The 24,980-nt window shown below is 38.9% G+C and overlaps 2 protein-coding genes across 2 annotated transcripts; one reads left to right on the top strand and one right to left on the bottom strand.

The window, feature by feature from the left end:
- Nucleotides 1-917: 917 nt before the first annotated feature.
- Nucleotides 918-1,262, bottom strand: LOC126708100 (protein NIM1-INTERACTING 1-like). The gene has a single exon (XM_050407921.1). It carries the CDS (start codon nucleotides 1,260-1,262, stop codon nucleotides 918-920), a length of 345 nt encoding a protein of 114 aa, XP_050263878.1.
- A 1,896-nt stretch (nucleotides 1,263-3,158) lies between these two features.
- Nucleotides 3,159-3,728, top strand: LOC126708099 (uncharacterized). The gene is made up of 2 exons (XM_050407920.1): nucleotides 3,159-3,470; nucleotides 3,552-3,728. Exons 1-2 carry the CDS (start codon nucleotides 3,159-3,161, stop codon nucleotides 3,726-3,728), a joined length of 489 nt encoding a protein of 162 aa, XP_050263877.1.
- The last annotated feature ends 21,252 nt before the right edge of the window (nucleotides 3,729-24,980 follow it).

The following is a 24,980-nucleotide window of genomic DNA, read 5'->3' as shown; positions in this document are numbered from 1 at the left end:
CCTCCTTCTCTCTAAACCTCTCTTTTTGGAATGATCTTTTCTCTTCTCCAGATCTGTATATGTGTTGCTTTGCTTTGCCCTTTGATCTAATCTCGCTTCCCATGTTTGTTTCTCTCTTCATCAGATCTGTAACTTGCTTTCGTCTTTGTTCTTCTCCTCTAGATCTAGCCTTTTTTCTTTGTGATTTATGCTTTATGGAACTCAAGTATTAAAGACTCGATTTCCACGTGAATAAGCCTCCATCAACACTTGGAACTCGAGTTTTAAAGGCTCCAAATTTTTCACTGAACTTGAGTCTTAGAGACTCGAGATGTTAGTTTAGACTTGAGATGTTAGTTTACAAAATAATTTCATAAACTAGTTTTAAAAACCTAACAACTAATGAAATTATTAGCAAAATCATGCTAAATAGCAAAAAAATCCTTATTTCAATGCTCATGGTTAATATTTATTTTTAGAATTAAAAGTTTTAAAAGAAGTTTTACTTAAATGAAATACTCCACTAATTACCATCATACTAAATTATATAAATTATATAACTGCTACATGAGATTTCAGTAGTTGCAAGCAAGGGTAACAGAGAGTAGCCATGAAGATATTGTATCCCTGGTAGAAAAGACACTTTCGTGTGTCTCTAACTTAATAGTTTCTGATGGACAACGTTAAGTCCTTTAATACGTTTTTTTTACTATTGTTTTACTCAAAATTAAAATCGGATCAAATATATCACAAGAAAAATTAAGTAAATTATCTATATTACAGAACTTGGACACAAAGACAGAATGAGGAGGAATTTTTATCTCAAAAAATAAAGAAAAATAAAAAAGTAAATGAAAAAAAAAATCTAAATATAAATATTATTAGACTAATATTTAAATATAAGAGAAGATCACATTTAAATTGATTTGAATCTATAGCTAGAGGGTGAGTCTGAGGTCTAAGCCAGTGTCTTCTCGTTCTTCCTTGTCTTTCTCTTTGTTGTTGCATGGACTAGGAAAGATTAGAGGAGGCCTTACGAACTCAACTTCTTTAGTAAAATCCTCCCACTCAAATTTAGGAACCCAACTTGAGTGATCTCCACCTACCCTCTTCATCTTCTTCTTGTTATTCATCACCTGAGAATCGTTCATTAATTCCTTTCTTCTATAATTACGAGCCTCTCGAAAGCTTCGAATCAACGCGAAAAACTTCTCCATCTTAGCCTCTTCTTCTTCTTCTTCTTGCTCATCTTCCCCATTTCTGAAACTCTTGTCATTTTCCATGGATGATCACAAACAAAAAAAAATAATGTTGTAGTGTACAGCTTTTTCTATATATGCTTGATCGATGTCTCTACGAATTTTCCAAATGCTCAATTTATAGAGGTTTTCTGGGTAAGCCAAAAGACAAAACTGCCCTGCCGGTAAGCTGGCCAACATTATTCGAGTGTCAGGACTCAAGGGGCCCTTGGGCGTTGGCGACCAATTTATGAAATTTTTTTTTTTAATGGGACCAACTTATGATTTTATTACACTTCAACTATTTATTGATTTGATTTTTCTTCTTCTAAAAAAGAAAAAAGAAAACTATTTGTGATTATTTGTACTGAATTTGATTTATTAATTTGTAGTTTAGAATGTAACATTTTATCTGCTTGACATTTACCTTCTTGGCTCAAAATAAGCTCAATATTATTAAACAAATCGCATGTTTAAATCATATTCTCTAGAAGATTTTTTTTAGAAGAATGTTTTTTAGAAGATAATTTTAAAAAATAAAATAGTAATCTTACTAGTTACTACATTCTAAAAAAAACTAAGTGAAAAGTGTTGGCATAAGAATAATATTAAAATAATTATTAAATAATTAAATTTATCATTCTTAATAATCATACCCCACAATTTATACCATTATTTTAACACTTTCATTCTCAAATGGGTCCAAAATTCCTCTTGTAGGGCTAAGGGCCTAACTCATATATTGGGCCTTGGGCTCTGGCCAAGAGCGTGGTAATCCGAGGACAAATAAATACTATTGGCTAGGTCAAGTTTAAAATCTCATAAGTGAGGTACGAATGGGAAGGAGGTCTGAGGAGAAATATCTCCTCGAATAAGCTAAGCATAGCTCAAATGTGCGTCCTAATAATCAAGGTGACCTTTCAGGAAGTTCTGGTGATAGGGACATGTCTCATAAACGTACAAGAAGGATGGGAACTCAAAAATATCTAAGGAAAAGCCGCTACCACTGCATTGAATGCTCTATAGCTAACTCTCTAGCCGCATTAATGAGGAAGTGATCTCTGAACAGTACTTTTTCAACCTTACAACCACCCCCAAAGACTTTTGGAGGAGGCTAATGGGACAAGGATCAGCATAAGCCATCAGCTGTCCACGTGTAGGGTAAAGATGAAAGAAGAGACGTAGTATAAAGAAAAGTGGAGACCCCAAAGGAAAGGGATCGAAAAAGAAGGAGAAAAAGGACTGTAGCAATCAAAATTGTATTAGTAATCTGTTCAATTGATTTATATTAGAACCTACCTACTCGGACCATGCCGAGAGTAAATTTATTTGGATCAATCCTTCTTGCTTTTGTTTGATTATCTTTCAAACCCATTCTATCCATTGTCCAATTCATTAAAGCCTAGTTTTCTAACCCACTCTCTACAAATTTATTGTATTGGGCTAACTGTGCCAATATCCCTTTACATTTTGGGTTTGGGCTCCAAAATGTGTCCCCACAATTGGCGCTGTCTGTGGGAAGAACTTGTGTGATAGTGAGTGCAACGGTCAACTATGGTAGGATCAGGTCCCCATTAGCAAGAGTCCACGGGGTCCCAATGACAAGATGATTTCCTTAATCTTGAACGTATGAGAGATCAAGAGGGTAGCGTGCATACTACGCATACAAGTAGAAGCCACTCTCGAGTTGGAAGTCACATCTCTCAAAAGCAACATAACAGAGCCATGCAACTGGAGATTGACTAGTTAAAAAGGAAGTTGCGTCATGCACGGTGAGAACAAACCCCCTCCAACTCTGACGTTTCCTCTGAGGGTGAAAAGGATGCTAGTTATAGGCAAAGGTCAAGAACTCCACCCAACAAGTCTTTTTCCTACGATGAAGAACACCATCATAAACATAGAGACAAGAGCCTGCCTCATAGAGGCCTGAGAAATGACGCTATGAGCAAAGCATTGAACCAGATTTCCAAGTCGCCCTTCACGCGCAAGATTGAAGGGGAAATACTTCCTCGATGGTTCCATCAGCCAATGTTCACCATCTACAATGGTCGAAAGGACCCTGTGGAGCATGTGAGCCACTTCAATCAGAGAATGGTTGTCCATTCCAAAGACGAAGCCTTGATGTGTAAGGTGTTCCCATCCAGTCTAGGACCTGTGGCAATGAGATGGTTAGACGGCCTAAGGGCAGATTCCATAGATTCCTTCAAGGAGCTCACCCAAGCATTTGGCTCTCGTTTTATTACCTATAGCAAGGTTCCTCGGCCCTTAGATTCCCTACTGTCCTTATCCATGGGAGAAATGGAGACTCTGAAGACATACTCGGATAGATACTAGGAGATGTTCAATGAAATAGATGGTGACTTTGATAACGTGGCCATCAGTACTTTCAAGGTCGGCCTCCCAGCCGAACACGGTTTAAGGAAATCTCTGACCGACAAACCTATCACCAATGTGCACCAACTCATAAACCGGATTGATAAGTATAAGAGGGCTGAGGAAGACCAGCAATAGGGGAAAGGAAATGCTAAAGTTATCCCTCAAGAGATGAGGGATTTCAGGTTAAACCGATACAACAACAACCAACCTCAGAGGGACTTTGCTAGGCAAGCAGGGTCTGCCAATACTCAGGCGGTTAATGCGGTGTTCCAGGAACTGGTGCATCAAGTTCTAGAGAAGATTAAAAATGAGACATTCTTCAAATGGCCAAATAAGACGACAGGAAACCCCATAAGGCGGAATCAGAACTTTTATTGCTAATATCACCAAGAACAAGGACATACTACAAAAGACTGTAGAAATTTATGGGACCATTTAAACCAGCTGATCCGAGAATGAAAGTTGAAGCAGCTTTTGCATCATTCCAGTGGCTAGGGGAACCAGACAGGTTCGAACCCCGAAAAGATGCTTTTTTAAGACCTCCTTTAGGCACGATAAATGTCATCTTCGCCGCTCTAGGGAGGACTGAGTCCTGTCCCTCCAGAGTAATATCTGTCACTCGGCTGTCCACTGAGGACTCAAATTCTGAGCCAAAGAGGGCTCAAGTGAGTATCCAACCGGCGTTAAGATTTTCGGATGAAGACAATACAACCCCATGATGATGGTTTGGTGATCACGCTTAGGATTGGGGGGTATGATGTAAAAAGGGTGATGGTGGACCAAGTCAGTGGTGCTAAGATTATGTACCCCGACTTGTACAAGGGGCTGAACTTGAGACCCAAAGACTTAACAGCCTACGATTTTCCTTTGGTGAGTTTTGATGGGAAGGTTGTCATTCCGAGAGGTCTAATTAGACTACCCATGTAGGTTGGTTTAGAATTGGTGGAGGTGGACTTCATCGTGGTGGACGCTAATTCCCCCTACACGGCCATTGTGGCTAGGTCCTGGCTTTATGCCCTAAGAACCGTCTCTTCTACTCTGCACCAGAAAGTGAAATATCTGGCAAGGGGCCAGATTAAAGAGATTTTTGGGAGTTAATCCACGGCTAGACAGTGCCCAGTGGCTGCCATCCTACATCAGCCCAAAGCTGAGTCCTCGGCCTTTACTGAAAGGGTTTTATAGCAATTAAAAGCTCCAGAGTTGCCTATCAATGGATCAGCCGAGGAGGCAAAATGTGAAGATTTAGAAATGGTTGTTGTTGGTGATGACTCAGAGAAGTTCTTTCAGATCAGAGCTCAGCTGCCTCTTCTAGAAAAGGAAGAGCTGATAGAGTTTCTTAGGAAAAATGTTGATGTGTTTGCATGGAACACTTACAAAGCCCTAGGGGTGGATCCGAGCTTCATCTGCCATCATTTAAACATTAATCCATCTGTCATCCCCAAAAAGCAACCACCTCGGCGCTCATCCAAGGATCATTCTGATGCTGTCAAGGACTGGATGATGAAGCTTAAGCAGGCAGGAGCTATCAAGGAGGTTTTCTACCCTGAGTGGCTGGCCAATACTGTGATGGTGAAGAAGAAGAATGGCAAGTGGCAAGTGGCAAGTGTGTGTTGACTTCACAGATCTAAATAAGGTTTTCCCAAAGGATCCATTCCCTATGCCTAGGATAGACCAGCTGGTGGATGCAACTATAGGCCATCCTCGGATAAGCTTCTTAGATACCATTCAAGGATACCACTAGCCCTGGGTGATCAGGAAAAGATAGTTTTTGTCACTCCAACTGGAAACTACCACTACAAAGTGATGTCTTTTGGTTTGAAAAACGCAAGGTCTACCTATCAAAGGATGACGACTAGGATGTTTGAACCACAGTTGGACAAAAGTATTGAGATCTATATAGACGATATGGTGGTGAAGAGTAAGGTCATGTCCAAGCATGTAGGAGATCTCGGGAACATTTTTGAAATTTTGAGAAAACACAAGTTGCGCCTCAATGCTTCTAAATGCTCTTTTGGTGTGGGATCAGGCCAGTTTCTAGACTACATGGTGACTCACCAGGGAATTGAGGTTAACCCCGATCAGATCAAGGCAATTAATAGCTTACAACCACCTCGGAATCCCAAGGAAGTCCAAAAGCTAACTGGAATGACTACTGCCCTAAACCGGTTTATCTCTCGGTCAGTGGATAGATGCAGACCCTTCTTCCTGTTGATGAATAAGTGGAAGAGATTTGAATGAACTAAGGAGTGTGCTTTGGCCTTCCAAAGGCTTAAGGAATATCTCTCTCGGCCACCTATCATGTCCAATCCTAAGATGGATGAAGTTCTGTTTGCTTATATTGCCATGGCCCCTCATGTTGTAAGCTTGGTGTTGGTACGAGTTAATAGCAACATACAAAGGCCAGTTTATTATGTGAGTAAGTCACTACATGAAGCCGAGGTCCGTTATCTACCACTTGAGAAGGCCATTTTAATGGTGGTACATGCTACACATAAACTCCCCTATTACTTCCAAGCACACACAGTTGTTGTCCTAACTTAGCTTCCGCTTAGAGCTCTACTTCAAAGTGCTGATTACACAGGGAGGATTGCCAAGTGGGGTACGATCCTAGGGGCTTTTGACATCAAATACATGCCTCATACCTTTGTTAAGGGCTAGGTCATTGCAGATTTGGTAGCCGAGTTCGCTAAATCCCCATTTAAGAAAGAAGTAGAAACAAAACACATGGATGGAAAATCAGTTGACACAATCACCCTACAAGAACCTTCATTCTTAAAGGTATATATTAATGGCATGACGAATCAAAGGGGATCCGAAGTGGGGCTAGTTCTGGTCTCACCTGAGAAGATCACCATTGAGAAATCATTAAGATTGGGGTACTCGGCCACAAACAACGAAGCTGAGTATGAAGCTCTACTGATGGAAATGGCCATAGTTCAAAGAATAGGCAGAAAAGCAGTAGAGATGTTCTCGAACTCAAGATTGATCATAGGCCAAGTGAAGGGAGATTTAGAAGCAATAGATTAGAGAATGTACGGATACTTGAGTCAAGTCAGTCATTTGCAATCAGGCTTTCAATCTTTCAACCTATTACACATCTCTAGAAGTGGAAACACACATGCTAATTCCTTAGCCACGCTTGCAACCTCCTCGGCACGGAGCTTACCTCGGGTCATACTTGTAGAGGACTTATGCAAACCCACAGAGGTAAGAAGAAAGGTGGTCCATGTTCACCAAGTTAAAGTAGGGCCTAACTGGATGGATTCCGTGGTACTATTCTTGAAGGAGGATATCCTACCCGAGGAGAAATTAGAGGCTGACAAGATACGAAAAAGGCTTCTCGGTTCTGGCTATCCGAGGACCAAAAACTGTACAAACGCTCCTTTTCTAGGCCATATCTACTCTGCGTACACCCTGAGACATCAGAACTACTCCTAGAGGAGTTACATGAAGGGATTTGTGGTAGCCACACAGGAGGAAGATCTTTGTCTCACAGAGCCATCACGCAAGGCTATTGGTGGCCAAACATGCAAAAGGAAATACAAGAATATGTAAAGAAGTGTGATCAATGCCAAAGATTTGCACCAAACGTGCACCAACCAGGAAGAGTCCTTAATCCCCTATCTAGCCCTTGGCCATTTGCTCAATGGGGCTTAGACATTGTTGGCTATTTCCCCAAGGCAATAGAGAACAAGAGATATTTGCTAGTTGGCACAGACTACTTCACTAAGTGGGTTGAAGCTGAGCCCTTGGCAAATATCAGGGACATGGATGCCAAGAAATTTGTTTGGTAAAACATTGTCACACAGTTTGGGGTCCCTCGTATCCTCATCTCGGACAATGGCCTTCAATTTGATAGCAAATCTTTCAGGAGATACTGTTATAACCTAGGAATTACGAATAGATATTCTACCCCAGCTTATCCTTATGGGAATGGACAAGCCGAGGCTATTAACAAGTTCATAGTGGATGGACTCAAGAAGAGGTTGGATGATGTGAAGAGAAAATGAGTGGAAGAGCTGTCGCATGTCCTCTGGACATACCAAACCACACCTTGCAGATCAACAAAGGAGACCCCTTTTTCAATGATTTATGGAGCCGAAGCGGTTATTCCTTTAGAGACTAGCTTCCTAATGCTAAGGACAAGTTCTTTCAATCCGAGCGATAACAATGGATTGCTAGAAAAGAGTTTAGATTTTATTGAAGAAATGAGAGAAAATGCAATGGTCCAATTGGCATATTACCAACACAAGCTCATGTAAGGTTATGATGCCAATGTGAAGTTAAGACCATTAGCACCTGGTGACTTGGTGTTGAGAAAGGTTCTAGGTACTGCAAAGAACCCAGCATGGGGAAAGTTGGGGTCCAACTGGGACAGGCCATATCGCATCACCTCGGTGGTTGGTATAGGAGCATATTTCTTCGAAGATCTAGATGAACATGTAATACCACACCATTAGAATGTAAACAACCTGAAAAAGTATTATTATTAATGAAAGTTTTCTTTGTCATATGCTCATTTATTGTGTAAATACATCGTACTTCCCATTATTATCTTTATAAGTGTTAAACAGAACCTTAGTTATACCTAGTTCCTCGGACCACATACTTTGGAAAAATTAACATTCAATAACATCTTTATAAGTGTTAAACAAAACTTTAGTCATGCTTGGTTCCTCAGATCACATACTTTGAGAAAATTAACACTCAATGACATCTTTATAAGTGTTAAACAGAACCTTAATCATGTTTGGTTCCTCGGACCGCATACTTTGGGAAAATTAACACTCAATTACATCTTTATAAGTGTTAAACAGAACCTTAGTCATGCCTGGTTCCTTGGACCACATACTTTGGGAAAATTAACACTCAATTACATCTTTATAAGTGTTAAACAGAATCTTAGTCAAGCCTGGTTCCTCGGACCACATACTTTGGGAAAATTAACACTCAATTACATCTCTATAAGTGTTAAACAGAACCTTAGTCATGTTTGGTTCCTAGGACCACATAACCTTAGTCATGCCTAGTTCCTCGGACCACATACTTTAGGAAAATTAACACTCAATGACATCTTTATAAGTGTTAAACAAAACCTTAGTCATGCCTAGTTCCTCCGACCACATACTTTGGGAAAATTAATACTTAATGACATCTTTATAAGTATTAAACAGAAACTTAGTCATGCCTGGTTTCTCAGACCACATACGTTGGGAAAATTAACACTCAATGACATTTTTATAAGAGTTAAACAGAACCCTAGTCATATCTGGTCCCCCGGATCACATACTTGGGGAAAATTAACACTGTGATATCTATTGATCTTTTACTAAGTGTCAAAATAGATCTAGGATTATACCCAACTCCTCAAATTGATGGCCTTGAGTAGGTTGAAATCCTTATTTATTTATCTAAGTGATGAGCAGGATGAGGGTTGTCCGCCCCTTTTATTTTTTACAAAGTATATATTTATCTCCATTAGATTCAGCTTTCATTGCAGAAGGTTCGATTCTCAATACAAGTATGTGGTAAACATCTTTATTATTGGTACTTGATCAAATTACTTAAATTATTAGCAGTGTATTATTGTTAGTTCTTATTAAAGATAGAGTAGCAATAGTTCAATGCTATTTGTAATAGTAATAAGCTTCAAAGCACATAAAGTAAAGGTACAAGAGATAAAAAGAAAAACATTTTCCTTAAACAGAAGAGGGAGTACATTATATACATTGACAAAATGCCACCACAACAAAAAAAAAAAAAAAAAAAAAAAAAAAAAAAAAAACAACAACAACAACAACAATAACAACAACAAAAGAAACTACAAGATAAGTCCTAAGTGCTACTTCTTGGCCTTGGGGGGGTCTTCTTTTTGGCTCGGCTGGGAGTCAAGAACACCCTTGGCCTAAGGATTAATCTCTTTGGTCTTGGCCTCTGTCTCCTTTGCTTTGGCCTTAACAGCATCCTTGGCTTGAGGATAAATTTGGTCTTGGCCTCTGTCTCCTTTGCCTTGGCCTTAGTAGCATCCTTGGCCTCTAAGGAGGGCTTAGTCTCCTTGCCCTTACCTTTGTCTTTGGCCCCATCAACCCCTTGGCCTTGATCACCAACCTGGCTGGGTCCTTTCAAAGCCTTAGGGAGGGGGAGAGCAGCTTAGGCAATCAGGGGCTGCTCTGAGGACTTAGGAGCGGTGGCAAAGGGAGATGGGAGGGTAATCGGGATTTCACAGATTTTGGGGTGGTAGTATACATTCCCCAGTTGCCTCCACTCCAAGTCTGTAGGGACTCTTGCAAGGTTGAGGGCTTCTGCCCATGTTACCATGCAGTAATCCCTACATACCTCGGCTAGCTCCTTAGTGAGTCTAGCTTGTGTTTCTTCCACACCGAGAGCATAGGATGCTTGCTTTTTAGCCTCTATTGCCTTATTGGCTAATTAAGCTGCCTTTTTAGCCTTCTGCAGATCTGCCCTCAGCTCCAACACAAGTTGCCTTGAAATGGCCAGCTTTGTCTCAGTCTGATAAAGCAACTTGCGCTGGTCCTCAGCTTGAGTCTAGGCATTCTTTAATCTTACCTTAGCACTCCTTCTTTCCCTCTCCTCGGCAGTCAGCTTAGAGAGCAGCTCCTTGTTTTCCTCCTTCTTGGCCCCCAAGGCCTTTTCAATCTCGAGGCGGAGGTAGATCTCATTCTTAACATCATTTCGGGCCTCCTAAACCCATTCCTCGGCCACAAAGACCTCATGGGTGATCTATACAAAAACAATATAGCAACCCCATGTGAACAAAAGAGAGAGAGAAAACATATTAGTACTTAAATAAATAAAAAGTGTGTGGCTGTGAATTTACCATGGCAAAGTCCCTTTTTAAGGACATAAAGAGGTCTAGCTGCCTCATCTTCCTCACAGTATCCATGTCCTTAGATAGAAGAAGTGGCTACTCCAAGGCTTCAGTTATATGGGCAGAATGACCTCTTTGGAACTCCCTGACAGAGGTGTTCCAAGGGATGGCAGCCCCATCCACCTCCAGTTAAGGAGACCAAGTGCAGTGCTTAAGGCACACCTCGACCCTAATTTGCTCCTCCCGGCTGTCCACAAAAGTAGCCCTCTTGTCCCTAGGGTCTTTGGCCTTTTTTGTTGTTTAGTACCCTTCTGAGGGGCCACCTCCCCTTCCTCAAGCTCCTACACTAGTCTCTTCTTCTTTAGATTTGGAATAGCATGCAGTTCGAGGTTAGTAGGGGTTAGAGGGGGAGGAGGGGGAAGAGTGGGAGGAACTTGGGACTTGGGGACTTCTTTTGAAGTTGACCCCTTGTTCCTTGCGGCCATGAGCTCTTTTAGGCTCTTATTCCCCCAATTCAATGCCATCTCGTCTTCCTCTCCTTCGGAGGTGCTATCTGAACGGGCAATCACCAGAATCGGGGCGTGAACACCTGAGTGCTTATCAAGCTCGTCCTCAGTGTTTGAGATGTGATCTACTTAAGCTCCTTAAGTCTCCTCTTCTTCAAAGTGAAATTTTTCTATCTCCTCCTCGAGTGATAAGTGTGAAGAGGCAATCTCCTTCCTTGGTGCTATTGTTGCCTCAGGCAGAACCCGTTGAAGTGGCAATACGATCGGTGGAAGGTCTTCTTAGGCTAGGAAATTTGGGATTGACACGTCAATCTGAGCCAACTACGAGTCACCTGCTCTTATGGCGTGGCCTATTTCTTGATATATCTCCGAGATGGGCTTAAAGTCCAAGATCAAGTGGATGGCTAGCAACTGCCTATCTTCACTTACAAAGATCTCGGACCTCAGCAAATACTTGAGAGCTGCAACGTTGGTTAAACTGAGCCTGGGTGCTACGTGCCTCTTGTCTGCAAAAATAGTCGAGGAGCAAAACATGGTTAGAAAGTTAAAATCCATCATCAAAGAGAGTAAAACGAAAGAGAAATAATAACATAGTTAAGGTCAAAAGATCTAAATCTCTTGCTAAGGAACCTAACTCTAAGGTATCCCACCTGACTCTCCCTCTCAGACGGGGCAGTGAAGGCCATCATGCCACACTCCCGAAGCTATCAGCTAGTCGTCTTTCATACCCTTATTAGGTTTAGGAATGCATGAGACGAGCCTAACGATAGGCAATTTGGACTTGAGGTAAAACCCCATATCAGCAAGTGAGTGGCACTCGTACATATGGACCACATCATAACTAGTGAGCCCCAAACCCAGATGCTCACTTAGAGCATCGACGCTGCCTAAGACCCTAAAAAGGTTAGGTGCGCACTAATGAGGACATAACCTATGGTTAATGATAGGGGTGTCAATTCGTGTTCGCAGGTCGGGTTCATGTCGTGTCGAGCCATAAGTACTCTGCTATAAAGGTTGACCCGAACCCGACCTGTTTAGTAAACGTGTCAAGAATCCTCTACCCTAACCTGACCCGTTTATTAAACAAGTTGACCCAACCCAACACGTTTAACCTGTTTAATTAATAAATCATGTAAAAGTTAATACAAATAACCCGTTTAATAACCTATTTGATTAATAAGTCATACATGACCTAAATAATTTATTATCAATTTCTATATATCTAAAATTAAAAAACAATTACAACCATAAATATAGTAATAAGCATATAATTACAACAAAAAATTAAGCAATAATAACAAAATTTAATACCTTTATTATCTAAACGAGTCAAACAGGTCAGACGGATTCATATGTTGAACATGAACACGACCCGTTTATTAAATGGGTCAGCCGTGTCGACCCGAATATGACTTAGCCTCAATCCATGACTTGTTTATAAACGGGTTAGTCGTGTCGGGTTCACAGGTCGTGTCAAATTTTGCAACCCCTAGTTAATGAGGTAGTCTCGGGTTATTCTACCCATAGGGAGCGTCATTCCTTCTTCTATAAAAGCTATCATAGGAATGATGACTTCTCCCTCTTCTCTATATGTTAATAGTTGGTCTAGAGCATAGTACCACAGAGTAACTTCCTGTGGTATGTGACATATGGCCTTAAAGGCCTCTATTTTTGTAGGGGAGTCTACAAGGTGCTTAAACCTACCCATTTGGACAAACTACAAGGAAACGAATTGGAAGGCCGAGGAGACTGGTCGAGAAGAAATGAACCTAGGAAAAGAAGAAACTTACGGAAATTAACACTTATTGTAGTAACCTAAAAGGGGGGGTCTTGCATTCCATGGAATCCCACATCGCCTAGGGAAGCACATGGGAATGTGTTTATAAGGAATGACCTCCCTTCAATGTGTAGAGGCCTTTTCCCCCACTACTGTGTGCTTTGGGGGAGAACAAAACTGTGAGGGGTATGAGGCCCCAAAGCGGACAATATCTACACAATTGGGGCGGGGCCATTATATATGGTATCAAAGCTAGCTCGGTAATCCCGTGTAGGCTCAAAGACACTACCCCACAAAGTGGGCCCTAGCGATGACGTTAGGGATTTAAGTGGGGGAGATTGTGATGCCCCAATTTGATTGATTGTGTGATGTGTGTGGGTGTGAGATGAGTCCATATTGGGTATTTACTAGGTTGAACTAGGCTTTATTAACAACTGTAAGTAGCCTCAATTGCAACTAGTCCTTTTGAGGAATAACACAAATGTGGCTAACCCTTTTCCTTGGGCTGTTATAGATGGTATCAGAGCCATGCCCTAGCCAGAAGTGTGGGCCCCACATGCGAGGACGCGTGTGCTCGTAAGGGGGGTGGATTGTAGTGACCCAAAAGGGGGGTCTTGCATTCCATGGAATCCTACATCGCCTAGGGAAGCACAATGTATTTATAAGGAATGACCTTCCTTCAATGTGTAGATGTATTTTCCCCCACTGCTGTGTGCTTTGGGGGAGAACAAAACCGTGAGGGGTATGAGGCCCCAAAACGGACAATATCTACACAATTAGGGCGAGGCCGTTACACTTGTGGTGCCTCTAGTGCTTCTCAAAGGTTTAAACTTTAAAATGAGAGGAACGAGAAATCTTGAAGGTTTAAGAAGAGTTGAAGATTCGAGAGTTGGAAGTCTTTGAAAAAGCTCGAGGACTTACGAAATGAGGAAAGTTATTTCCCTAGGTGCCTTATATAGAGGGCGAAATTCAGTGGGAGTTATCCTGCTCAAAATCCAAGGAGAAATATCCACCGTTGGATTTGTGTCTCACCATTGGATGTGGGGAACAAAGCGCTGCCTAGAGCAATTAATGACGCCTCACGGGCTCCGAAGCTTTAGTGATAATTATAGGGCATGCAAAATGGCACTCCTACATGTGTAAATCAAAGGAGAAAATAGTGTTAATTCTTAAAAAATCAAAACCCCACTTTTCTCCTCGAATGAGAAGGAAAAAACCTGAGTTTTGAGGGGCTATTATAGAGTTAAAGGCCCAACTCATATATTAGGCCTTGGGCTCTGGCCAAGAGCATGGTGATCTGAGGACAAATAAATAGTAGTGGTTGGGTTAAGCTTAGAATCTCATGAGTGAGGTACGAATGTGAAGGTGGTCCAATGAGGAATATTTCCTCGGATAAGCTAAGCGTAGCTCAAATATGTATCCTAATAATCAAGGTGACCTTTTCAGGAAGTTCTAGTGATAGAGACGTGCTTCATAAACGTACAAGAAGGATGAGAACTCAAAAATATCTAAGAAAAAGCTGCTACCACCGCATTAAATGCTCTATAGCTAACTCTCTGGCCGCGTTAATGAGGAAGTGATCTCTGAATAGTACTTTACAACCACCCCCAAAGACTTTTGGAGAAGGCTGATGGGACAAGAATCAGCATAAGCCATCAACTATCCAGGTGTAGGGTAAAGATGAAAGAAGAGACGTTGTATGAAGGAGAGTAGAGACCCCAAAGGAAAGGGATCGAAAAAGAAGGAGAAAAAGGACTATAGCAATCAAAATTGTATTAGTAATCTATTCAATTGATTTATATTAGAACCTACCTCCTCGGACCGTGCTGAGAGTAAATTTATTTGGATCAATCCTTCTTGCTTTTGTTTCATTATCTTTCAAACTCATTCTATCTGTTGTCCAACTCATTAGAGCATAGTTCTCTAACCCACTCTCTACAAATTTATTGTACTGGGCTCACTGGGCCAATATCCCTTTACATTTTGGGTTTGGGCTCCAAAACGTGCCCCCACACCTCTTAACTTTAAATGAGAGATCAAAGGAAGATACGATTCAAACTGAAAATCACTACCTAGTCTAATATCATGATAAATTACTTGTCACATAGTCCAAAATTTTTATAGACTATACACAAACACACTACTATTCTAAAACTGCACATTGAGGAATGTGAAACATTTATCACATAGTATTAATTTCTCATTTACGTTATAACAATACAATAACACTTCTCATTGGAACAAGTTATTTAATTTTTTGCTGAAATTTTTTTTATGAAAATATGTTAAAGTATAGTGGTTCTTTGAAAAGTAGAAGGGAAAAAAAAAGTAAGAAAAAAGTGAGGTTTTAAAAATTTATACATAAAAGTTAAAAAACAAAAGTTGACTTATAAGCTTATTTAACACCAGTTCGCACATGTGACCAAAACAACTTCTTTAGTTTTTTGCTAAAAAAAATTTGATGAAAGTATATTAAAGTATACTTGTATTTTAAAAAAGTGGAAAAAAAAAAGTAAGAAAAAGTGAGGTTTTAAAAAGTTATACATAAAAGTTTAAAAACAAAAACTTAGCTAATAAGCTTATCCTAACAATATTCCTCACATGTGACCGTAAATTTCTCTTTAATGTTAAATAGGAGAGTAAACTATTGAGACAATATTCATACTCATACTCATTACCATCTACTCTAATATTAGATCTGTCCTAATAACTTAAACAATTAAAAGAGCTTCTGTTAATGCACTAATGCACTTTTAGACACGTGTCTTAATCTTAGTGTGTCCAATGCATTAATACACAAGACACAAGCTTAACCCATAAACTTAATCATTTATTCTTTTTTTTTTTAGGGGGATCATTTATTCATTATTGTAACAAAAAAGGTACTCATAATCAATCATTAAATTGGTAAAGCAAGATTTTTTAAATCACAAATGGATTCAACGAATTTAATACGAAGATTAGGTAATAATATGTTAACTTGGTATAATTTATTTTATTGATTTATTTAGTTTTTAAAAAAAAAAAATCAGTTGAAAATTACATTTATGCCTAAACAACACAATTTTAAAAATTTAAATGTAATAAAAAAATAAAAAATTTCCAAACACTTATTAATAAGAAGTCATGTTAACTGATGCCTTTAGAGCAATTGTGAATAAACTATTTTTAAAATATTTTGACATTATTTTTGTTAATAAACTAATTACTTTTTTTCCATAAAAATGTTTTTGTCAATTTTGACACTTATTAATAAGATATTGATTAATATTTCTTTAAAAAAAAAGTATTCGTTAACTTTTTTTTCATTAATAAAAATCGTTGAAAAAAAAAATTGTAACTAAAAAATCGTTGAAAAATGTAAAATTCTTCAAAAGGAAAAATGTGACGTGAGAAAAGTGAGGGACAAAAATGTAAATTAGCAGTTGGAAGGGGGGGGGGGGGTGGTGGGTGGTGGTGGTGGTTGTGCGGGGCCTGGCGTTATTATTAATGCGTAGTGAAAGTGACTCCCTTAGAGCATCCACAGCAGCTGTTGTAAAAAAAATGCTATTTTGCCACACCAAACACCTACTTTATTATTTTACCACATCATTTTACAACATCGCATTTATCAGATGTTTTATCATTCAATTCTATACATTAAAATAATATATACTACTCATTAAAATAATATATTATCTCAGCCACCAACAGCAAACAAATACCAATCACCAAGCAACAACATCCACCAACCACCACCACCCCACCATCACACACCCAGCAAGCCAGAAACCACCAACAAAACAGGAAAAAAAAATTAAAAAAAAAAATAACAGAAGACAGAGTGGCTCAGACTCAAATCCCCAACACACTGCGCCACACCCTGTACAGCCCCAGAGGTACTAGTCCTGTACATGGCTGAGTTGACCAGGGAGGTGAGTAGCGAGTTGAAGTTGTTTTCATAAGGTGAGCCTGGTGTGTACTTTAGCTGAGAACAACCGCTGAAGACGAAGGACTCTGTGGCGGAGTTTGATGGGGTTGTGAGAGTTGATGAGATTGTGATAAGGAAAACGCAGAGAGAAGAGAAAGAAAGAGCTCTGTTATTAGTCACAGACATGTTTGTGTGTGTGAGAGAGAGGCAGAGTGGCTGGAGCGTGAGATCGATGGCGGCCTCGGGGTGTGATCGGTGAGATCGAGCGTGGGTGTGATCGGTGAGATCGAGCGTAGCTGGAGCGTGGCTGAGCGTGAGATCGAGTGGCTGGAGCGAGATCGAGCTTGGCGGAGCGCGCAGTCGTCGTCGGAGCTACGCCGTCGTCGCTGACGGTAAACATTTCGGACCGGTTGAAGAGAGAGGGAACCGGAGAGTGAGAGAGGAGAAAAGAAAAAAAATGAAGAAGAGAGAGGGAACCAGAGAATGAGAGAGGAGAAAAGAAAGAAATGAAGAGAGAGAGGAGAGAGAAAACTTAATATAAAATAATAAAAATTTTACAACATCTGTCCGTACCGTTGCAAATTTGCAACGGTACTGTTCATATGTTGTATAATTTTTACCATTTAGAACATCTGATAAACCTATGTTTTTGTGTTTGGTGTGCTAAATGTGCCAAAAATTTGGCATTTGGCACATTTAGCACATCTACTGTGGGTGCTCTTACGACTCTTGCTGATGCCAGCTTCTTCTATTCACCCACCACCTCATATACCCAAAAAATCAGATATACTGGACACGTGTTGCGACCGCTTCTCCTTCTCTACATCGTAACACAGGAACCATTAAAACTTCCAGCAGCACACTTGATTGGAATCCGGAGGAATAAATATCTCTCACAACATTTTTATTTTTTTAAAATTTTTTATTTCTTTTTAACTCTCAATTTTTTTTTTACCTTTTTAACTTCTTTGATTTAATAATTGGTATCAAAAGTTGATTTGAACTATTTAAGAAGGTATTGTATGGTGCAATATTAGTCTTGCATCAATTCTCAATCCCTTTTTAACATAGGAAAATTTTAAAGACATAATAAATACCACAATTTTTGCTACAACTTATCACATGGTAAATTATGAATGGTGTAGGGAAAATGCTAAGTCTACAATTATACCACTCACAACTTGTGGGATTTGTTGTGTTCCTATCATTGCTCCTTTAACATATGTTGTCTTTCGCCATCACATTGTTATGTAAGACAGTTGTAACAAAATAGGTGTGAAAATGTGTAGGAATACGATTATAGTGAGTTTGATGTATCATTTTACTCTTTGAATAATTCTAACATGCTACCCAATCATAAAGTAATTCTTAAGAACAATTATACAATTTTACAAGGGGAAATTATAGGAATCATACTATTTTTCATAACATTCCTACGTAGTAGATTGTGACTAGTTGTTTGTTATTTTTATATAAACCTACTACTCTTTCCTTATCATTCATGATTTGTCATATCAAAATTATTGCAAAGATGTAGTACAAAAAAGTGTGGTCCTGAATATTTTACTGTACAAGACAAAGTATGCCAATAATTGGGCCAAAATTGGCAATTGCCCATTTCACACAAACTTTCCAGCATTTTGCTCCATTTCCCAAATTAATTAGGGAAATGGCCCTATTTTGAAACTCGATTTTCTAAAAATCAAGTTCCAAATGTAAAACTCGATTTTTGGAACATCGAGTTATAACGAACATGGACTTGGAGAATTTTTTTTTTTTTTTCTTTTGAAACTCAAGTTCCATGTGAAGTACTTGAGTTAATGGAACTTGAGTTCCATTTAAATTTTTTCAAGGAACTTGAGTTCCATGAACTCGAGTACTTCACATGGAACTCAAGTTTATGTAATTTACATGAGACTCGAATTCCATGAACTCGAGTTCCAGAAATTTTTTTTTTTAATTTTTCAGTTCGCTATAACTCAATTGTCCAAAAATCGAGTTTTAAATTAAAAATCGATTTTAAAAAAATTGAGTTTCAAAACAGGGACAATTTCCTAATTAGTTTGGAAAATGAGGCAAAATGCTGGAAAGTTTGTGTGAAAGAGACATTTGCCAATTTTCTCCCCAATAATTGAATAATGCTAGGTACACACCTCAATCTACACCTAAATTCAAACATTGTTTAGTTTATGTGTGAACTCATAATTTGATTTCAAAAGTTTCACATGGAGTGTGTCTACTTGTATGAGCTAAAAGCCAAATAAATGGTAATTATAATTCGTACATCACTGTCGGAGAATAACAAAAGGTACTAGGTTCACATGAAACAAGAAGCAAAGCATAATGTAAGGACTAGATTTGAGACTTTAGTCCAAAGGATAAATGAACTTAGGCCCAAAAGGCCCGATACAATGAATTTGTAGAGAGTGGGTTGGAAAACTGGGTTTTAATGAATTTGACAACAAGTAAAAATGATTCAGATGACAAGAAAATGAAGCTAGACTGGTATAATCTAAAGAAAATCATCCTCGACATAGTCCGAGGAGATCAGTTCTTATGTATTTCTCTCAAGTTTGATTACAAGTTTCAATTCTTAATTGCTACAGTGTTTCCTTCTTAATTTCTCTGACAGTTTTTAGACCCCTTAAACAATTGATTAAACCTAGGTAATTAGCCAAGTTGTTACTTAGTCCAATTAAACAAGTCTAGGTTATTACAATAATAAAGATCAAATCATGCAAAGCAGCGGAAAATAAATAACACACGATATGATCACCCAAGAAACCAAACCGGTAAAAACCTAGAGAGGATTTGACCTAGTTATCCTCAAGGTAAACTTGAATCCACTATCAGAAAGAATCGAAGTTCATACAAAAGGACTTACAAGCACCCCCGCTCGACTTCCTAATGCTACCAACCAGTAGAACTTACTGACACAACCACGTGCAAGCTCCGAATCCACGGACTCCTTCTTTCTTGGATTCCCACCAGCTACAAGCACCCCCGCTTGTGTATTCTTTAAACTTTAATGGCAGCAACTGTTTTGATCATCAAGGTGTAGAGAATATCTCCTCCTTGAAAACCCTAAGTTTGTGTAAAGGAAAACTCCTCTAGATCTCACAAGAGATTTACACAAACCGCAATATGAGCAACACTAAAACATGGCTAGGGTTTGCCTTTTATACTTAGGACAAATAAGAAACCCTAAAAACGTTTTAAAACAACTAGGGCTGAGTTGGAAAATTCTGTAGAAAAGCAATCTGCCCAAGCTTCGATCGGTCGAGCCTAAGCTTCGATCGATCGAGCCAGGCCGAAAGCCACAGTGCTTTCTGCTTTACACTCGATTCCAACTTTACATTGACATACAACTTTGAGCTAGCTTTAAACACTTCTAAACACATTGTTTTGATCATGGTTTGCCAACAATACAAATTAGAGTTCTAAATACATAAAGTCCTACACTTTAGAACCTAACAAACTCCCCCTTTGGCAATCCGTGACAAAACATAACTTAGAAACTCAAAGTTTACAAAATGAAAAGCCCTTTACAAAATAATGCTCATAAACAAAATTCAATCCTAACTACTATCCATCAGTTGCAAGTGTAGACAGCAGCTCAATTGAATCAACCTGTATATTTCTTGAAGCACTAAACAAAATGCATAACCGCATGTGTGGAAATAATACAAGTAAACAAAATAATTTCTTGAATTCAAACAACACACAAATAAAGACATATATCAATGAATAACTCATAAATATAAATCAATAAGCAGTTTGAAACAAGAAACAAATAAAGTACCAACAAAAACATAAAACTCCCCCTAACATGAATATCCCATCAAAAACAAGGTAAAAGCTAAAAATGTTAAGTACAAAGTGAAGCACCTAGATACAATCTAAAACTCCACAAGCTCCAACCAAAAACAAAAAGTCTCCCCCTGAAAGCAAAAACTCTACAAGTACTCCCCCTTTTTGTGACGGAATACCAAAGGGCAAACAAGATATCCATCATCAAAAGGGAGGTGGTCTAAACTGCGCCAACTCCACACGCAAGGCACGGATCTCATCAAGCACGTCCACCAAAATCTGTCCTTGAGCCGCCTGAACGGTCAAGACATGATCCAACGTGCGACGAATGTCTAAATCATCCGTAGCAGTCGGTGGAGGAACAGCAGCATCAGCATCAACAGCAGCACCTGAAGGCTCAGCAGCAGCTGTACCTGTAGAAGAGGGAGGAGAGGGAACACTACTAGATGACGCACCTCTAGGACGAGAAGGAAGGACCCTCTACTGAGCAGCCCACTGACGAAGAAAGGTGGCACCTATAGGAGCTATCACATGAACAGGCTCACTTGACGGAAAACCATCTAGACCTAAATAGAGCAGAATCCTATGAATGAAAATAGGATGAATCAGCGCATGCCCTACGGCAGAACTCCTATGAACCTCGTTCAAAGAACGAATGAACAAGTGAGGAAAACTGATAGACGCTCCAGAAGCAAAGGCGTACAAAAACACACATCGCTCTAAATGGATGGTGTGGAAGTGAGAGATAGGCCACAAGGAATGACACGCAATCCTAAAGAAGAGATAGGCAGTTTCGGTAAGCTCAGCGGACGTGATCCGAGGATCAGAACCCCACTGGATAGATGACCCAGTGATGTAAGACATGACTACATCTAAAGAGGGTGACTCATCATAGGGATAGACAGCATCCCGAACAACCGGCACCCCAAGAGCCTCAGCCACCACCCGAGGGGTAATGGTGAACTCTACACCTCGTATCCAACTCCTAACAAGGGTGTTGGAATCATAGATGTGGCAAGAGAGGTTCGAGTAGAACTCTCTAATCAAGGCGGTCGGAGGTGGATGATCTATCTGTACGAGAGGCAACCAACCCCTAGACTCAAAATTAGCCCTAATGGCCGGATCAAGTGCATCTAACATAACAGCTCGCTCAGACCAGATCTTACGCCTACAGTTCAAGGTGTCATAGGCTTCTCTACACTTATCATTCTTAAACAGCTCTACTTTAGGTGGAGACTCAGAGGAAGTGGAAGTGGTCCTATGAGCTCTAGTTTTCCTAGGCATGGTGCTAAGATAAGGATCAAAACACAGAGCGAAAGAACAAAAATCACAAACCAAAAACCAAAGGCAGACTACAAGTTAGCACAAAAACAAAAAATAGAATCAAAATCTATATGATGCATGAACAAGTTTAAATGTCATGATGCATGTGCTAATGCAGTGAATTGAGTCAAAAAGATTCAAATTACAAAATTGGCTTGCACAAAAAGATTTTTAACACAAAAACCCCAAAATATAGAAACCACTTGATCAATTTTTTTTAAAAATTGACGAATTGATCATTACACATGATATAATAACAACAATAATGACCAATTACATCAATTGGAGAAGCCAATTTCATCAATTTAAGCCAATTTGACAAAATCCCCAATTCGGATCAAATTCAAAACCCTAGAATTTTCAATTTTTCAAAAACCACAAAATTGATCAAATTAAACTATAGGGAACATCAATATAACATCATGGCACAAAAACCCATTGATCAATTACACAAGAATAGTCTTGAATCATCAAAAACCCCAATAATTTTGAAGATGTCGAAAATACCCATGAGAATGCATGAAAAATGCATGAAATCAAGAAATAAACTTGAAAAAGAAGGGTAAAAGAGTCTTACCGGCTTCTAAGGACAAAAACCTTGCAAAAATATTGAAGGAAAACGACAAAAATTGATGGTGGAGCCAAGAGCCAACGCGGAGAGAGAGAAAAGCTTGAAAAAAATTTGAATAGTGACTTTGAAAAAGTTCAATTCTGCTTTTTTTAAAAACCTGATACACGAGTTTCGATCGGTCGAAAATCAGTCTCGACCGGTCGAAACAGACAGAGGCTCCCTCTCTTAAAAATTTTAAAATTTTAAAAATTTCGATCAGTCGAAAAACAGAATGGACTGATCGAAACAGGCAGAGGCTCACCATATTTTTCAGGAAAAACACAATTTTTGAAAAACAAATTGATTTAACTCAAAGCATTGAAATTCAAGAACAAAAATGCATGAGTATGAGATGATATGATTTTCCAAACAAGAATTTTAAGCCCAATATTCCCAAAAACAAAATTTTGCATTCTCCACAAATTTTCAAGCAACAAATTTAGTTTGCACATAATTCAAAGTGATTGCAAAAACTTGGTTGGTCAGACCATAAACACACACAATAACATGTACAATGTTTAGCAACAAGTAACTCGTGTAGTATGTGCGACTAGCAAAGACATGAGATACATGTGAGGTGATACGTGAATAGTAATCAATCACAAAGTCTACAAAATTCATCACAAAGAATTTAAAAAAGACTATCACCTAAAGAGTTACATCATATAACTCCCACATCTCCTAGATCATAAGCTTGCAATCATGTAAGTTTCTTGTATTTATGCCTCATAATATACATTTCAATTTTAAGTTTATGTGAGTTTGGCATCAAGCCTAATAGTACACACCAATTAGATTTTAAGAATTAAGCACTTTTACCGAGGCTTCACCTTATGCTCTTTTTGTGCATGTGCTACACTTTCTCGAGCACAAAATCTTATGATATGCACTAAGGTGTTCATGATTGGCTAGTGAACAGTGGTGAGATGGTTATTTATGCCTTTCTCTAAAAGTTCAAGTCCAACATTTAAAAATATGTGACTTCAAGATTAAGACATAGTAATAAAAAACCATACACATCTTTCCCACATAACATGCACTACAAATCTTCAACTAGTAAAGTGCAATAAATAAGCTCATCAAAGCTAAACAAGGTACAAAAGACATGTTATGTGAAAATAAATTGACCAACCTTGTTCTCAAAAACCAAGAAGAATAGTGTAAAAACAAAATGCGCTTCCTTTTCCCCCTTTTTTTTTTTATTTTAATAAAAATAAAAACACCTAGAATGAAATGCATGAATATTATGCAATGCAAATCCTAGAGACAAAAAAAAACACAACCAAAGAATAATGGTCACAAAGGGTAGAGAAATGAAGCACAAGGACCAAGTCAGAAAGACTCAGTTAGGTCGAGTCTTTTGCATCTAAAACTTTTTAGATGCACCACGAGCATTGGAGTTCTTATTCACTTGAGAATGATTACCAACTCCAGGATTGGAATAAAGGTTTAAAGCCTTTACCAAATCACCAATAAGTACCATAGGATCAAGTGCTTGAGGCACAGGTACTTTTGGTTTGTTTGCTCTCTTTGCAGCTTGCAGCTTGTAGCAATTTGGACGTATGTGTCCAGTCTTTCCACAAAAGTGACAAACCCATGCAGGTTTATCATGTGTCTTGTCCTTAGATAGAGTAGGCTTCTTAGGCTTAGATTCTTTCAAATCAACCTTAATCTTCCTAGATGATGAACCTTCTAAGGGTTTAGCAACCTCACAAACAGGGGGTTTGACAGTTTCACTCACTATCTCACTTGCAAAAGGTTCAGAAGAAGAAGATGAAGGAACAAACTTAGTGGAATAGGGAGCGGACACACAGATGCTATCAACATAACCTAAACCAGTTTTGTCAAAAGATGACTTTTGAACACTTAGCATTTGATCAAGTTTAGAACTAGCAGATCTAGCAATAGATAAATCAAGTTCCAAAGATTTAACTTTATCAAGCAACAACATGTTTTCAGTTTTCACATTGTTCGAAAGATCATTAGCATCAAACAATTTAACAAGCAAATTTTTCTTTTCAAGCTCAAGAGATTCAATTTTCTTTAGGCCAAGATCAACATTCATAGCATCCTTTGCAGCAACTTTGCAAAGTTTGTTATAGGCCTCTTGAAGATCTGCATCTTCAGAGAGTTCCCCATCAGAAGGGTTCTCTTCAACAGATATGCTTTCATCAACTACAGCAGTAGCAGTGAAAGTAATGAAGTTTCCATCCTCATCACAATCAAAATCATGATCAGAAACTTCACCATCACTAAGGGTTACAGCCATAACCTTATCCATAGACTTCAAATAGGTTGGACATTCAGATTTCAAGTGTCCATACCCTTGACATCCAAAACATTGAGAGTCCAAAGAATTATTAGAAGATTGACCTACTCTTTCTCTAGGTTTATCATTGTTATTAACCTTAGTGGGATCATGCTTCCTAAAATTTCTAAGTTCAGCAGTGTTTGTGCCTCTTGCCTTTCTATTGTTATTCCTGAGAAAGTTTCTAAAGTTCTTGGCAAGATAGGCAATCTCTGTAGCAGATAGCTCATCGTCAAATCCACCACTATCAACATCATCAACTGACTTAAGAGCCATTGATTTGGATTTGGAAGTTTTGGGTAGATCCAACTCAT

This window comes from Quercus robur, chromosome 12 (genome assembly GCF_932294415.1).
Source record: "Quercus robur chromosome 12, dhQueRobu3.1, whole genome shotgun sequence".
Classification (NCBI taxonomy): Eukaryota; Viridiplantae; Streptophyta; class Magnoliopsida; order Fagales; family Fagaceae; genus Quercus; species Quercus robur.
This window is presented reverse-complemented; position numbering and strand designations above follow the sequence as displayed.